The sequence below is a fragment of the Embiotoca jacksoni genome, unplaced genomic scaffold, assembly GCF_022577435.1.
Source record: "Embiotoca jacksoni isolate LCO1_2020_lvr unplaced genomic scaffold, fEmbJac1.0.p SCAF_16, whole genome shotgun sequence".
Classification (NCBI taxonomy): domain Eukaryota; kingdom Metazoa; phylum Chordata; class Actinopteri; family Embiotocidae; genus Embiotoca; species Embiotoca jacksoni.
The window spans coordinates 7,457,501-7,475,201 of record NW_027185296.1 but is presented as its reverse complement, the minus strand read 5'-3'; the positions used below and the strand labels follow the sequence as shown (position 1 = coordinate 7,475,201).

At 43.7% G+C, this 17,701-nt stretch overlaps 1 protein-coding gene across 2 annotated transcripts in view; it reads right to left on the bottom strand.

Annotated features, from left to right (window-relative positions):
• Positions 1–1,237: 1,237 nt before the first annotated feature.
• Positions 1,238–17,701, bottom strand: part of plpp3 (phospholipid phosphatase 3) — a 31,100-nt gene continuing 14,636 nt past the window's right edge. The window contains exons 2-7 of one of the 2 annotated variants that reach the window (XM_069150602.1): positions 17,432–17,586; positions 14,261–14,353; positions 13,529–13,716; positions 13,134–13,191; positions 8,627–8,803; positions 1,238–3,585 (exon numbers count right to left, since the gene is read on the bottom strand). In XM_069150602.1, coding sequence (XP_069006703.1) covers positions 3,457–3,585; positions 8,627–8,803; positions 13,134–13,191; positions 13,529–13,716; positions 14,261–14,353; positions 17,432–17,586 — 800 coding nt within the window. In that variant the 3' untranslated portion in view covers positions 1,238–3,456. Of the gene's footprint in view, positions 3,586–8,626; positions 8,804–13,133; positions 13,192–13,528; positions 13,717–14,260; positions 14,354–16,884; positions 17,043–17,431; positions 17,587–17,701 lie in introns of both variants that reach the window. The other variant, XM_069150601.1, reaches the window with a different exon arrangement.

Genomic DNA, 17,701 nt, shown 5'->3' with positions numbered 1-17,701 from the left:
TCTCCTTGGCCGAAACACGCGTTGGTGGGGGAAATGACACATCTCGTTGAAGTCAGAATAACAACCCATGATGGCAGTTTTTTTTTTTTTGCTTTGAAATACACATACACATACTTTCGATGACGCCAGCCCCTCTGGTCTGGTGTCTGCCAGAGTGTGAAATCACACACACTTCAGAGCCCTTTTCAAAGTGTGCTGTTCCAACCGTATTTCATGTGTTATTTTTGACAAAAGGAACTCCAGCTATGGTGAGGCCACTGCATAAAGTTGTCACAGTTTTTTCTGCAGCTACTGTATTTATTAGCAATATTTTAAGCAATGGTGGCAGAAGTATTCAGATCCTACAAACAGTAAGTTAAAGTAGGAATAAAACAATATAAAGCACTTATAGGTTTAGCAGCATTTTGAGTCCATTCAAACATTAAAAGGTTTTCAAAATCTTAATTGGAACATAAAAGTCAAATTACTCACTATAAGTGTTATTATATGGTATTGTATATTATGAATTGTGTATTATTACTGATGATTAACATGTTAGCAGTTTCTTTTATATGGCTGTTCCCTTTAAAATATATGACAAAGAAAACATTGGGACCTCACAAATGAAGCAAATAATAGTACTCATCTTATAACATCAAGGTCTGGGATACATCAGCTTTTCCCTCTGTCCTCTCTCTCATTGTACCTTTCTGCAGGTATGTATGGCTTCAGAGCTACATGCTTCTGATATGTTGGACCCCACCAACGAGCCCAGTGTTTACTATTTGTTGTCTCTCTATGATGTTCTTTTCTCTCTCTCTGCTCTCACCTCACACAGACCAGTCAAAACAGACCATGAGTCTGGTTCTGTCGGAGGAGTTTTTCGAAAGCAAAAAGGAGGTAAACGATATATTTACTTCCGCTCATGTGGGAGTTGTTTAGTTGCAGAGTTGCTCTCTATAATGTTGTTAAATGCCCTGAGATGACTTATGTTGCAATTTTGTCTATATAAATATAACTGAATTGAATTAGACATTAGGTGAACAGTCGGTTCTCATAATCAGTGTTGCATTCAGAAGAAATGAGACCTGAGTGACTCATTTATGCCCAGACGACTTGATCGGAGCAGTTCTGGAACATCTAGGCCTGCGGTGGTGCTAATTAACAAGCACAACAAAAACCCATCCATCCAACAAAGCATACAAAACTAACATCTTCAAAACCTGCAGTCAAATTAACAGTCCAGGAAAACCAAAGGTGTGTTCATAATGAGCTTTTTATTTAAAAGCACATGTAATGGAGCTAAGTACATTTAGCAGGAAAAAAAACAGCATTACTACTATTTCTTTTGTACAAAAAAACAAGACAATACAAAAATACTAATATTGAATTTTAATACAATTGTGGGTGTATTTTGTTTGAATGCATATTACAAACATAACTATTACAATCTACAATCGTTTAGTTACCTACATACAAAAATCTGCTTTTTAAGCAGCATTTTGTAAAGAACACAGGTCTGTAATCATAGTGGATATATCTAAACATGTTAAGAAACAATATTTTACAGAGTTAATTTTAGTGATCTATACATTATTTATATATTTATAAAAAGAGTGAAAACGGCTTTGTGAAATGATAGGACGGACTATACGATGAGAAAGATGTGCAACATGGCGGAGTGTGTTGTTGGAGAAGGATATCTGAGTAGGCTGTAAATAAAAATGACTTCTGTGTTTGTGGTACTGTACAACTGTTAGTGATTATACAGAACAGGCTATAAACATACAAGGTTAAAGATGCTTCTTAGCAGAGAATAAAAATATTAGATCCACAGTTTTTATAACGTTCATCTGCTCTCTCGCTCTCTGACACACAGTGGCGCGCGCGCGCGCGCACACACACACACACACACACACACACACACACTTGGCACAGCTGACAGTGTGTGTGTTTCATTTGACATACACAGTTTATCAAGAGGGGGTTCCTTTTCACAGGGCACAGCGCTCATACATATGCATACATACACACACACACACACACACACACACACACACACACACACACACACACACACACACACACACACACACACACACACAATCACAAAGATGTACATGTACAAGCACAAGTGTACCCACACAAGCACACGGCTGTACACATCACACACACCCACACAAAAACACACACACACGCACATTGAGAGACAAACATCCATTGCCAATGAGTGATTGGGTGGGTGAGAGCCCCTCCCTGCCAGCAGAAAGAGCCTAAATCATCCCCAAATAATGTGCCAGCTTAGCTGTAATTCATCACCCTTCTTTCCATGGCGACAGACCGCACCCCTTCACGCCGCCCACCTATCCCCTCCCTGTTCAGGGAGCCAGACAGATGGCCCCCAACACCAGGATGTGGCATGGCACAGCCAGGCCTCTTACACAGGTGCTGGGAGGCTGTGAGGTCTGCCCCCCTCCTTCTATAGAATTTGTCCCCCACCCCCTTTACTACATCTAACCCTCAAGAAATGCAACATCCCGGGTTTGGGCCACTCTGAAAGTCCACTTCAAAAAGCTTGATGTGCTGATCTGGAGACAGAAGTGTGTGAAGTTGGAGGGCTTTACTTCCCAGAGCTTGATTGGAAAGACAACAAAAGGACTGCTCTGTAACCTGTATGATCCTAACAGAGACCTATTGTTAGAGAGTTATTGTTAAGGAAGCCATGCTATGCTAACATTATCCTGACTGTGTAGGAAGTCTTGTGAAACTAACACATCAGGTTTGATTGGCTTGCAGGAGTCAATGTTTCTGTCTCATGATTTTAGCAAGATCAAGTTTTTTTTTCAGTAAAGACATCTCAGGCAGCAAGTGGTGATACTGGACAATGAAGTTAAAACAGTGCTATAATTCATATTTTTCTATCCTGTTAATATTTCTATGCTGCTATTTATTGCAGTAATATCCTTCCCTTAGCTCAGGAAGTTGTTGTCCAACGGTGTTTCAAGGCCACAGAGAGTTCAGAGAGGAAGCATCGCTGGATAACCCTCTCTCCCTCGGCAGGGGGTTTGTCTTTTTTTCTTATCTTTTTGTCTCTTTTCTTCATTTGCTTATTTAATTCCCTTCATGTGGTTACACTTCCAGCAAATCTCCACACCCTCAGCTCTGCCTGTCATCTATTTCTTAATTAATCTTGTAGCTTCCAATTCATTTCTGTTTGTGCTCAAAAAAGGATGGGTTCACATGTTGATTAGTAGTTATAGTAAAATAAAAAGTCTGGATAGTGAGAGTGGACTCTGCTGTGCAAATCTCAAATGTGACACCCTAGTCCACAGAGTGCCGCGCTGGACACTGCGAAAGGGAAGAGGATGCCATTCAAGGAGCAGCTACAGTCTCTTGTCGCTACATTCTACTGTCCGATGGGAGGGGAGCAGCGCTGTGATTGGCTCCTCGGTCACAGGAAGGACAATGTGGCCTCTCTCACACCATGTTGTGGTGGTTGTTCCTCTCGATGATGTCGGACGAAGGGAGCAGCTCCTTCTTGATCGGGGAGGGCGGGGGCGTGGCTGGCTTCGGTCTGGGCTTGAACAGGTCTGACACGTAGAACACCTGGTGGACACACAGAGGCCGAGCATGGTGAGATGGGATGTATATAAACAGTCAACAAGGGAAGGGAAGGACACAGGGATTCCTTGACTGCAACGGCACTTGGGGTTTGGTAGTTCAGTTTATATGCAAATGTACAAGAGAGAGCCAAATTACTACCTGTTGTATTTACATATAGCATGATAAACCTATCTGAGGTGATTTGCCTAGACTAGAAAACTTCAGTGAGGGTTTGGGCGTCTGTTCCCAAAGCAAAGTTTCAAAATGAGCACCACATTCATCCTCCTTAGCTATCGCCTCAAACTATGTTTTTTTTTTCTTCGTTTACCAGCCTAACAAATCAAATGTGATAACCGAAGCAAAGTGGGATGATCAAAAAGGGTTTCTAAAGAACTGATGCCACTCAGCTGGAACTGGAAACTCGATGGCAGGTCTAAACAAGACTAATTTGAACACACACACCCACATGTTCTCCTGTCTGCAGGGAGATCTGTGAGCTGATGAGAAGTGGATATTAGAATTACATCATAATGCCATGATGAGGAACTCCCTGTCACCTTCATCTGCCAGACTTTGTGCAATGCCAAACTGGCAATGCTGAGTAATCTGGCGGCAGGAAGTGATTTTAGTATGCCTCACTCTGATTTATCAGATTTTTGTGAGCTATAACTAATCTGTTTAATTATGCCAAATGTGAATTCCCACTTTACGTCAGCTCTGAGAACACAAGGTCAGTCTGCTTGACAGCGGGGAAAAAAAAAAAGAAAGCAGAAAAGCAATCTCTTCCTGAAATCGTGATGACATCATATGTCAAACAGGAAAACAGGCGGGATTGGACAGGAAGTGGGACCATGGAAACTACTGTCCGCTGTAACAGTGGATTACCGTTTCCACTTACAGGGGCCTGGGGTCACTCGTGAGCAACAGTGGCTTCAGCCGCAAACACACACACACACACACACACACACACACACACACACACACACACACACACACACACACACACACACACACACACACACACACACACACACACACACACACACACACCTAATTGGCAGGCGCAGCAGCTTTTCCTTCCATGCTGCCAGTCCAGGGCGAGCAGAGGGCCTATGCCAGGGAGGTGAGGGGGGGAAGGGCCAGAGAGAGAGGCTGGCATTCAACACTAAACTCTGTGAAAGAGAACCCACTGTGCACCAGCTCCACGCAGAAAAAGAAAACAATATGGCTGATTCTCATAGGGGACTTATACGGGGCAAATACTTGCTGCTCATATGGGAAACAAGTGGGCAGTTCACTGTTCATCTTTGTTTTCTGGTAAAGTGGTCGCCATGCAGTCACTGATCTATTTATATAACAAAGAGTGTCTCATTCCGAGTGGTGGGCTCAGCACAAAGGCATTCTCCTATTTTACAGCTCAACATTTACTGACCTTTCCTGGGGACCTTTGACTGCCGGATGACATGCAGATAGATACCTCCATAACATACAGCTGCTTTCATGCTTTTGAATCGCCTCTTTGTCTACACAGCAATTAGTCTGTGTTATATGGTGTATTGTATATGATATGACTGGGGAGTGGAGAAGGATATGAGGTCATATCTCTTAGTATCACCCGGGCCGTCATGAGAAATATTCCACGATCATTTCCCATCAGGATGTCCTATGTCCAATCGCAACGGGCCCTGCTGCTGCGTCACCCCAAACGCCAACCCATCACCCTTGAACTGCCCCGGCAGATTGCTTATCATGACCTCACTACTTCCTGCGCGAGATACACAAACGCACATATACAAAGGCTCCGACCCATTGTGTTGACTGATGCAAACCAAGCAGTTTGGTGCCTTAATACGTTTAAACCAGAGGACAAAAACACAGCGGAACCTTTAAAAGCATGTATATATATGTGTGTGTGTGTGTGTGTGTGTGTGTGTGTGTGTGTGTGTGTGTGTGTGTAATTGTGCCTTTAATTGTGTATCTTTAACCGCTTTTATAATGTCGTGCCTGACACATAAAGAAGCTGAGTCACACAGGAACTGTGACCGTCTAAAAATGAAACCAATGATAATTATTTGTGTTGCTTTGCCACACAATACATCTGAAAATGCATTCACACCATTGTAGGTCAGAGGGTGTAGCTGTGAATATATTTGCACGTCTGTATTTTTGAGAATCTTTTCTCAGAAATATAAAAGTAGATGTCTATAATTTAGTAAAATAACTACATGTCAACTGTCGGTTGTGCTACAGAGAATTCCTTATTTAGATTTAAGCTTTATCTCCAGAGTGATGACATATGACTTCCTGGTTCTACATGAGTTCACTGACCACTCAAGACACTGCTCCAATATCTACGACTCTCAGTTTGTGCAGCTTGTTCTCGTCCTCCTGTTAATGCCTGACCCAGCTCGTCCTCACAAATGACAATGAACCTCGAAAAACAAATGAACCCTGCTTTCTCTCGGACAGCTGCTTCCTGCTGGATTCAGTCCTCCTGACCTTTATTACGACAAAATGTAGGTCACTATGTCTGATAGGAAGTGCCAGGGAGGACAGACGAACCTTTTCCTGTTGTGGTTCCCCCGATTCTCGCGGCCCCGCAGATGTAGGCTGGAGTGTTGGACTCGAAAACAGACATTCATCTCCATATTCTTAAAGAAAAACTGTGTGTAGCGGACTCAGACACCACTTTACTACAATAAAAGTTACAAAGTGTGATGCGTCACTACATGTGAATGTATCATTTGTGTTGTTTATTTACCCGGAGTCAGTGGGGCTGCACTGGGATTAAAGAGGTAACTGTAGCCTGGGGAAACCTGGAGCAGCAGTGACAGTAAAGTCATGGAACAACACTCTTTTCTTCACTGAGTTACTGGGATTTATTTGGAAGTGAAGAAGCTGTTCCACAAGGCCGTATAACTCATCATGAGATATGCACAACAACTGTTCACAATTGCACGCTGGGGGCTGACGTGTGAAATTGACTAATTCGTCCAGTGCGTCCTTTTGTCCCTCCAATCCAAGTTTTGTCCCTAAGACAAGTGTACTGACAGTGTGTGGCTCTTTTCACATAAGTTCAGCCTGGAACGCATTACCCAGCATGCCATGGGACTCATTTAACCAACTGTCTACGCTCCATCAACACATTTTATGAGAATGCTTTAGTAAAATGTGTATAGAAAACAACTAATGTACCTAAAAATGTGTGCCATGTTGTTAAAGTGTTCTCAGTGACTCTTGAAGTCCACTCAGTCTGACATACGTGTGCAATCATTGTACACTAAAAGGACATCAAGGAGAAACATTTCAAAGTCTGTTTTGGTGCTCTGAATATCTCAAGAACGGTGGAAAATATATGCTCTGACACATTTTCTAGTGTGAACTCTTGCTTTTATTCTTCATTTCACATTTAAAAGAATACTGACTAAACCTGTGCAGTTGCTAACCTAAGATCTGAAGATGTTCACACCTTGATTTAGTTCTTTCTGCTCGCAGTTCTGCGCCACACTAGTGTTATACCTCCTCTGTCCTGCCTCCACTCATCTCCTGTCAGGTCCTTTCTGCTCCGCTGCTCACTGAGAGGCCGAAACAGCCGAGCTAAAGTACTCACAGATGTGTGTTTCTACTGAGGCTGGGCCAATCAGAAGGGGCGTCAAGGATTGTAAAACTAACCACACTGCCTTGATCAGCAGGGATTGACTGTGTGTTAGTGTGTATGTACATGCATGTAGGCGGTGTGTATGCATATGAATAACGCGTCTCTGTTTATGTGTGCGTTAAGCCGAGTTGGATTAAACCCACGCTCGTCCCGAGCCAAGATGTAGACAAGGCTCCTCTCTCCTGTCACTTCCCTCCCTTCACTCCTCCTGCCAGATCTGCCCATACGGAGGTCAAGCTCATGTGCTGAGCACATTTCTGAAAACATCACCATTTTTCATTTTTTTAAACTTGTCAAGGCTGATGTCGTCCAGGAGCTACGCCCAGCTGGAGAAGCACTGATTTTGCCAGAGCGTTACAGTCTATTGTTATTTGCTGATTTCTGCTCACGAATACCCTTTCACTTTAGTAATCCTAGCATTCAAAGACCTTGCTGGGCTGTGTGTGTGTGTGTGTGTGTGTGTGTGTGTGTGTGTGTGTGTGTGTGTGTGTGTGTGTGTGTGTGTGTGTGTGTGTGTGTGTGTGTGTGCGTGTGTGCATTTTAGCTTTGCCAAGGTCTGCTGAGGCGCCACAACTAAGGTCTTGCTGAATTTTATGAATCTAATTCTTTCCACGTTCATGATTTGGGTCCTGTAGAAAGGTGAGGGTTGCTTTTGTGTGTGTGTGTGTGTGTGTGTGTGTTTCCATACTTTTTCCCAGAGGCAGCAGAGTTTAGCAGCGGCCTGCTGCGCTGATAGAACCAGAGCCACCAAATAAAAATAAAAAAAACAAAATAATTAATAGCTTCATTCCTGTTTCAGGCTAATCCTCTCTCTCTCCAACACACTCTCTCTCTCTTACTTTTACACTCCCCCCATTTTCCTCTCGACCCAAATTCAATTTTCCTTGGCTCCATCTAGCTTAGTGTAATGATGAGGGTTACGAAAAACATCTGGCAAACACTGCAACGATATGTCACAAAAGTAGCGAGGAAGGTTGCAGAATATGGATTCACACCAACAGGCGGACACGCGCACAAAAACACACACACACACACACACACACACACACACACACACACACACACACACACACACACACACACACACACACACACACACACACACTTCTGAACAAGGGCCTGGCTCCAAGCAATGTGTTATTCATTAAAAGGAATCAGATTCTCCTCACTTCACTGCCTGCTCCATTTCTCCTTTTCACCAAAGCGGAGAGGAGAAAAAGTGAAAAAAGAAAAGAAAAAAAGAGAGCGATGAGGAGGTAAACTGTATTTGAAGTTTGGATCCCTGGGGGTCACTTATAGAAAATGTTTAAATTGCAGTCAGCCTGCAATTTATTTATCATTTTTTTTAAACAGTTTGTATGTATTTTGTGTTTTGTGTGCACTCACTATGCAGTAGGCCACCAGGGCTCCCTGCACGAAACCTGCCAGGACGTCGGTCGGGTGGTGCTTGTGGTCGGAGACGCGTGATAGGCCGGTGTAGAAGGCCATCATCAACAGGGTGAACTGGAGCAGCGGGCGGAGGAGACGAGCGCCACGCCATGTGAACCTGGACTGGAGATAGAACTGGGAACAAGGAGGGAAGAACAGAGGAGCAACATTTAATATGCAATTATTGTATTAATGTTCTGACATGAAAAGCCTTTAATGGACAGACAAAGAAGTGTGCATGATGTAAAACATATCATCTGCATCATGATATCAATTATGATATAATTGGCAGTATCAATACCAGTGTAACCTCACTCAGTTGCCATTAGTGACGTGAACTCTCACACACCTGGCTTCATAAAAGTCATTGAATGTTGCATTGCCTTTTTAACCCTGCACCTGCAGTGTGTGTGTGTGTGTGTGTGTGTGTGTGTGTGTGTGTGTGTGTGTGTGTGTGTGTGTGTGTGTGTGTGTGTGTGTGTGTGTGTGTGTGTGTGTGTGTGTGTGCGTGCGTGCGTGCATGTATGTGAGAGAGAGGTCTAGACTGAATCAAAGTGGGCTGGCTTGCCAGACCCGCAGAGAAACACATACTCTCTTCCACAACACACACACACTGGACTGCCTGAGACCCGGACCCGACTGATTCACGGTTCAACATCCCAGCTGTAAAAACAGCATGACCACAGAGCGCCACTGGAATACAGACACACTCGTATATATACACATACTCTGCCATGCATGTTTCAACACTGTAGGGATGACCTCTCTACCCTTTATTAGAGCAAACTGAAGACAAAGCGGATGTACCCCCCTCACACACACACTTTGCCTGCAGCCAAAGACCATGTTCTGAGTCATGATAAAGACTGAGGAGAACCAAAACAGGAACAACAAACTCCAAGGGCACTTTCGGGCACTCGCAGTTCAGTGCAGATGCAGTTTTGCTCTTTTTTTTAATTTTTTTATCCATTTTCATGCAAAGTGTTGAGGTCAGCCTCGGTTCCTCAGACATCCTGTGTTTCTGCACCACTCATACCATTAACTTCCTGTCCCTCACACCCAGACGCAGAAGGCCTGGGAGGGCCGGCCTCAGCCAAGGTCTACCCAGCCCAAACCTCCATGCTTGTGTCTTATAATCAGCCAGGCTAACAATACCTACAGACAGCCACAGTGCCTCCTGGCAACCCCAATCCACTCCAAGCCCCCGTAGGTGTGGACGAAAAGTTCCCTCGCACTTCCTCTACGACACTATCATTGTTCTTCTCCCTGCGGAGGCAGAGGAAGCGATCCCTCCCATCCCTTCTAGTCTTGTTCTCCTCCCTGGCATGGATGTTTAGACTTTGGGCTTCCTCTACAATATTTCTCAGGTAGTGGACAAGGACTACTGATAAGTACTTCCGTCTGACGTCCTGCCGCCAAAATAAAGAAAACCCTTTGCATGACTTCTGAACCTTTTAGTTTTAAGAAAACCTCAATGGAGGACAGGGGTGTGAAAATGAACACTTGAACTTCATCAAAACATGGTGTTACAGAGACCTGCCAGTCAGCTTGACCCTGTCTAACTGGGAGGCAATGAGTGAGTAAACCCAAATAACCCAATCAAAGCCTGATTCAGCAGAAACATGCACGCACAGTCAAAAGAATGATGTTTTTGTTTTTTTTATATAGCTATATAAGTGCAACATCTCTTTTTAAAATACAACGCAGACATCTTTCTTTTCAACCCGACAACTATAAAACACAACAAAAGGAGCCCCATCAGATTCCCATGACAGAGGGAGCTGACAGCGACACCAAGTCTGGTGGTTTCTAAAGGAATCCAGCTCACTCCAACAAGATCTTCTCCTTCTGTTTGTCTTGCTCTGACTCAGTGTTAAAAGAAAGAAAACACGAACAAACACAACAAAGCAAGAAAGAATGAGAACGTGAGCTCGTTTTACACGCCTGTCCCCTTCCCCTCCTTTCATCTAGTTCACACCATGCTGTAAGAGAACAGCATAGCTGTGGTTAAGACCATTTATATCTCACACAAATATTGGCTTTTATTTAACCAGCAGTATGCTATCTGCCTCAGTAGGAATTCTTTAGGCATGAATAACCCACAGAAATACAACAGCCCTTTGCTACTGGATAGCGTCTGCACACATAGATGTTACAGTATGTGGACATCAGACAAAACAAAAGACAGCTCAGTAGGACACATGAATGCACGCACATGCTTGTTCTCTGTGGCTGCAAAGCCGCTGTGCAGCGTGGTCTGTGGTAGTTATCTGACAGTTATGTGCCATCTCTGAAGGTTGTGACGCTGTCACGGCACAGCTCAAACCACATAAGATGCAGCACGAAGGCACGCTTAGCAGGAAACGAAGTGCTTCACCATCACAAAGTGACAATTAGCGGATGACTGGGGCTGTGGGAGGGAGGACGAGGTGACAGCCACACTGTGGAAAACACTATCACACTGGTGAGAAATGAGAGAGCCGAGGTTGTGGGAAGGACCCAAGAAAGAAAGGATCGGTATTTGCTTATGCTGGTGGAGAACGTTGTGGCTTTGTTTAAGGACAAAACCAACTTCTTGAAAACTTGTTTTCACAAGAAGTGGGAAGAAAGTGACATTTAGATGCAGCATTGAGTGCAGAAGGGGTTTATTTGATTTTTCCATTAGTTAGTGTTATTTTATAAGCAGTCAATAACAATTCTGATGATTAGTTTGTCATTTAAAGGAGTAGCTTGACTCATTTGCAGTGTTTCTGATTTCGATGACAACCAATATCAGTCTCATATGTATGTTAAATATGACTAGGAGCAGCAACTTCCTTGAATCTCCGCTGGTTGTCGGGCAGCTGCTACCAGGAAGAAAAAGTTTGGCACTTGTAAAACAACAAATTATGATTTTGCCATATTTATTTTTCTAAAGCAAAAACAGACAACTTACAATGTCTTAATTAGTGAGCTTTAGAGGTGCTGATAGCCTGATTTTGTTAGCTCCAGACAGATCCAAGCTAACCGTTTCCTCTTATTCTTAATCTGTGTGCTCCACTAAGCTAAATGGCAGCTAACTAAAGCCTTACAAATTGACAGATATGTGAGAGTGGTGGTGATGTTGTCATTAAACTTTTGGGAGGACAAAACTAAGTGTATGTCTCAAAATGTCAAACAATTCCTTTAAACTGTTAAACTATAAACTGTAAAACATTTAGTGGATTTATGTATTTTTTTCCATTTGTTTTAAATCAGTTTAAGATAAAATATGTCAACAGAAGAATGTCATCTTGGCCTATTTTGGTTTTTATTTCTACGGGCTATGTATGTCATGTATCCTCATATTGCACTTAAACTTTTCAGAAGATATTCATGTTCATATTCTATTGATTTTAATTTAGGTGTCAGGAGACACCGTAACATCTGCTCTTGTAGAGGACACGAGAAACACAAGAATACTTATCTAAGGAGACTTTAAGTGAGTAGGAGCTTCTGTGAGTGAAAACATGATGTCATGTGACCGGTTTTCAGCTGGCACAAACAAAAAATGCAGCCGATTCCTTTTTCTGCTCTGGACTTTGTCTCCGGCTGGTTTTGTATTTCAAAACACAAACTGGCCCGCTTCTCCTCCCCTACCCTCTGTCTTTATGTTTGGACCTGCCTCCTCTGGCTGCAGTTCACCACCGTTGGAACACCGGTCTCTGACTAGTGTGTCACTTTGTGGTCTGGATGCAGCACATCGCCATTCCCCTTCTGTTTTTTTCCCCTTTATGCTTTTTCCTTGGCCTGACCAGAGTGCAGCTGTTGGTTCACCCAGAGGCTGGGAAATACCCGCAGCAAGCTCTCACTGCATGACAATGCACTGCAATACACCAGAACGTCAAGTGTCAGTCCACCGTGAGAACCAAGACCACCTTGTAACCGAGCCAGTCAGCCCCAAAACACTGACTCTCTTCCATCGCTCTTCGCTGTAGCATGCAAAGTGAGGTTGAAACTTGTGGTGTGTAAACGGAAGAAGAGGGGGAGGAGATGACTAGGGATCTATGAGCTGGCAATTGTCTTTGTGAGTGTGTAATTAGACTGTTTGAAGCATGAAATGCCTCTTGGGGTGCCAAGCCCCACCAGACACACACAACAGGTGGAGTGAGAGGGAGAGGTGGAGGGGAGTGGGACAGGACAGGAAGTGCACATGCGGCTGCTCTAAAGAAAACAGGTGGAGCGCATGCATTCGTCTCTCCTAGGAGTTAAATGGAGTTTAAAACTGAGTGAGGAGGTGGAGGGGAGGAGGAGCAGCGGATAAGAACAATATTTTGCTTTTTTTTGAAGCAGTGAATCTCCAAATCAGAGCCTAGCCTTCCTTCCATGACTCCCTCTACCTGTAAACCATTGTTTGTGTGACTGGTAACCATTGTTTTTCTGTGACTGTCAGCATGTGTGTGCCTGCATGAATGTGAGTGTATCAGAGAGTATAAAGGGTACTTACAGCCAGGTAGAGCATGGTAAACATTGAAAAAGAGGCATGTCCTGAGAAGAAGGATTTCCTGTGGAGAGACAGATTTATTAAATTTAAATATTTAAGGAGTATTTCAATACATACAGATTACTGGTAACAATTTACAATAAGGGGACATTAATTAACCTTAGTTACAGTAATGGTTATTACTGCATTTACTCATGTCAACCGCACCTTTAATAACTATTAAGTAAGGCCTTAGTTAACATGAAACACCTTAATACGTGATTAGGTAACCAATAGCTAATAGTTAATTAGCTGTTAGTTAATGTTTATTAAGGCCTTAACTAAGGTTAATTAATCCACCATTCTTGTAAAGTGTTACCAGTATACTCTATATTGTGTGTGTTGTCGTTTACACACACCTGGCCTCCTGTACGTCGCCGTCTTCACCGGTGCAGGTGTAGTTGGTGATGTATCCCAGTGAACAGTTGATGGTGGAGAGATCAGGTCTACACACGTCTAAGAAGTGGGGTCTCATACGACCCACCGACACCTTGGCGATGTCTGTGAACGACTGGCTGATGGCAGAGCCGAAGAGAAACACGCCCATCTGAAAGACGACACACACTAATGATTAAACACACCATCAATTCAGATGCCTATAAGTGACGGTTGCTGCGCCCCGCCCCCTTCACAGATGCTACAGATTTCCATTCTCGCATGGCATCTGCATTAATAATAATAATAATAATAATAATAATAATAATAATAATAATGGCAGATTTATTACTTAAAATTCTTAATTGTGTGGACAAAAGCAGGCTCCTCATTTCTAGTCTGAGGTGTTGATTTTATTGGTTGAAAGTAAGGATCTTATCAGCCGTAACAGGCAAACTAACTAAGCTAATGTTAGTTTCTTGAGTTGGTTGAAAACACAGTTGCTGGCTGATTCATTAAAAAAAAAAAAATCGTTTAAAAAGGCCTTAAATATAAACTTAATAAATCCATTAAAGAGAAAAGCTAATTCTTCTAGTTAAAGCAGAATTATGATTGTACAATTTCTGTTCAGAAGAAGGGTTTAAACAACCAATTGACTATTTATATGTATATATATATATATGACATACATGATATCACTGTTATGCAGAGCTGACCTGTTTGTAGAGAGCTGCCATGTAGGGGTTCCCAACAAATGACTTGGTTCCCTCATGTAGTTGGTGAATCCTGTAGCATTCTCCGATCACAATCTAAAGGAAACCATTTTTTTTTTTAGATAAACAAACAACACTGATCACAGCTTTCACACAAATTGTAGTTTCTTGATGATGCTGAATCTGACAGTGATACAGTACAGAACCAGAAAATCATGCAGTACAAGGCTACAATATGTATCGTGCAGAAACTCTATTTCAGGTCCAGGCTGAGGGGACAGGTGGGGTAGACAGGGTGTGTGTGAAGGACAGACAGGAGAGACAGAATGGATGAGAAACACAGACAAACATACAGAATGAGCATGGCCTGCCTTTCCCTCAGGCAGTTTGGATGTGATATGAGTCTGAGCAATGATGATGATCTGTTTAATGATATGAGGAGGCCTTAAATGTGGGATGTGAGGGATAATGAAGGCAGTGACGGCAAAGGGAAAAGGAAAACATGACACATTAGACTGAGTGAGTATCTCAGTCAGACTGACCTGACTGTGATATAAGGAGGGTTTATATCATCTGAGATGCAGCTTTAAATCCAGTGAGCTAACCTTGACTCCAGTGGTATTCTAACCAGGTGGTTTTAAGTAGTGTTGGGCCCCATGAAAAGACCTCATCCACACTGAGGGGGCTCACGCCAAGCTAGCCCTTGAGGCACGGCGATGTCAATCAAATGTCTACCACCTGGGGTACCTAACTAAAGGACCGGCTGCTCTCGCTTTCCTTCCTCTCTACACACAAGGCTTCACTCTATTTTCTCCTCAATCCCAATCACTCAGGAAAATATTTACCCACCCATCTCTCCGGCTACATCCACACTAATATGTTTTTTCTTTTAAAACACAGAACCTTTGCTAGGTTAAAGCTTTGTGCACACTCTTTGAAAAACTACAAGTGAGGCTTTTGAAAATACTGCTGACCCACTTTTAGTTTGAAAACTCCGGGGTTGTGATTCACTCTGGACAGGGGCGGCGTATACTCAATAATGTGAATGAGAATAGCACCAAGAGCTCACATGAATGTGCACACATCTGCAGGTGTAAATTTTCCCACACCTCCCATTGTCCTATTAATGTTTTTCTCTGTACATGTAGTCTGTGTGTTGTTAATAAACACACATATCCTGCCTATTGGGTGGTCAGCTGGCAGGCTCACAGCCAGAAGAAACAAACATGGTGGTGTATTAGTGTGTTTGTGTGTGCTATTGTCATTGAATTGTTGAGATCAGAGCTGCAGATTAGAGCCACAGGAGGTTGATACAAGCCAGAGGAGTTTATTTGGCTTGTCAGCATTTGCATTTAAACCTCTTCTCCCCTTCTCTATCTCCATCTTGATTTATTCCCACGTCCGGTTGTCAGAGTGTAGACAGGTCATCTCAGGACTCATTAGGTGTCAGAAGGGTTTATTTGGATCGTCACTACATCTACTCGTAGGGCTCTTTGTCACTACAACTAACTCTGTTTGTCACAGTTAAAACACAGCCTGTCAGACTTGGATATGCCTGACCAGCTGGACCATTGGGATTTCCCTTGTAATGGAGAAAAACAAGAGGCCCGACTGGAATCTGCTACCAATGCATGTATGTGTGTGCATACTTGTGTGTGCCTGCATGAAAAGTTAAAGGAATGGTGTCGGCATGGCACTAGACGCCACTAATGGAACACAGCTGTGTGAGACACGCCAGCTTTGCCCACACGTGAACATGTGAAGGAAATAAGTCGCCTGGTACCCATAATCAGAAGAGCTGAGCTGGTGCAGTGTGTGTGTGTGTGTGTGTGTGTGTGTGTGTGTGTGTGTGTGTGTGTGTGTGTGTGCCCATCAGGCTGATGGGAAGGAGACGGCGGTGAGGCGAGGGCTTCGTCTGGGAACTTATGAGGGGGCTGAGCCACAGGGAGTCTGGGGGCTGTAAAGATCATCTAGCCTGACCACGTGGCACTAATTGACATACATCCAGCACATGTCATTATAACATGTTTCCACTAACCCTGACCCCCCTCTAATCCGCTGGCACAACATTAGAGCTATTCCCCGTTTCTGAAAACACGGATCCAATCAGGGGAATGAAGAATTCATGCTGTTGCTAACTGGTGAGACACCTCAGGCTATCAGTGGGGCACCACGGGCATGGGAGAGAGCTCTGACACATTCACCCCGAGTAATGTGCAGGGCACAGAGGGCATGGAGTCAGTGGGAGACATGGGAATGGACCAGGAGCTTTTAAAAGCTCTTTGGTCTTTGGCATGCATGCGTCAGCACACACACACCAACATACACTTCCTAATGTCACTTGGGGGGCCTCTCACTACCACTGGCTCACTTAGCGAAGTAATAAAAAACAGGCCATTACAAATGGCTTGGATGACTCAAGTAAGCTATGGAAGAATAAAGTATGATGAAGAAAACATTGGAGAATGGAGGGGGAGACATGTAAAGCACATTTATAGGAAAAAAAAAAACTGATAGTGAAGTGACAGAAACCTTTGATGAAGGGTCTATGTTAGGTACTGGACTATGAGGTGTTTAAGAGTTTGAGAACAAGTAGCAAACAAAGGGAGGTGTGAAGATCGACTTACAGCAAAGATGGCAATAAGAATGCCAACACCACAAAGCACGGCATCACTAATGGTGTCTCCCTCTTTTCGGGGGTAGCGGATGGACTCGTCCGAACAGTAAAACCCGCGGCGGTACGGCTTTATGGTGCTAGTCTCAATGATCAGGAAAGGCAGGCTAGCTACAAAAGACACAGAGAGAGGAGGACAGAAGAGGGAGAGAAGAAAGAAGGCATAAAAGCACCAGGTCAGTGACACATATAAACAGGAGAGAACAGGGGGGGGAGCACAAGGAGCATGCTGGGCACCAAGGGAATCATGGGATAGCAAAATTGGGAGGGGCTTAAGAATGTCATGTTGGGACAGCTTAGAGGAAAGGAGTGACGGTTTTCAAAAATCGGATGCAACTATGACTTAAGATGAAGATCATATCAACTTTTCCAAGTTTTAATAGATCTCGTGGCGTTGTCACTCCTTCACAGCCACCTTCATGAACCTTGAGCCCACCCCGTTTTCTGCCGTCAGTGTTTCCCTCGGCCGAGCACTCTTTGTGTCGGGGGGAGGGACTTACGGACACCGCGGGCAGTGTCAAGCCAACAGAAATGAGCACTGAGGACGGCACGGTGCTGCTCTTGGAGGGGTACTTCAGGCTGGAGTCGCTGCAGTAAAGACCCCTCTGGTACGGACGTATAGAGGTGCGATGCAGAACCAGGGTCGGCATCATAGCTACACACACACACACAGATAGATGTATGAACCTAAGCACACACACACACATACCTGACACAGGGAATCATACAGCGTCACATATCTAAATCCACTTACCTGTAAACTGAAGAAA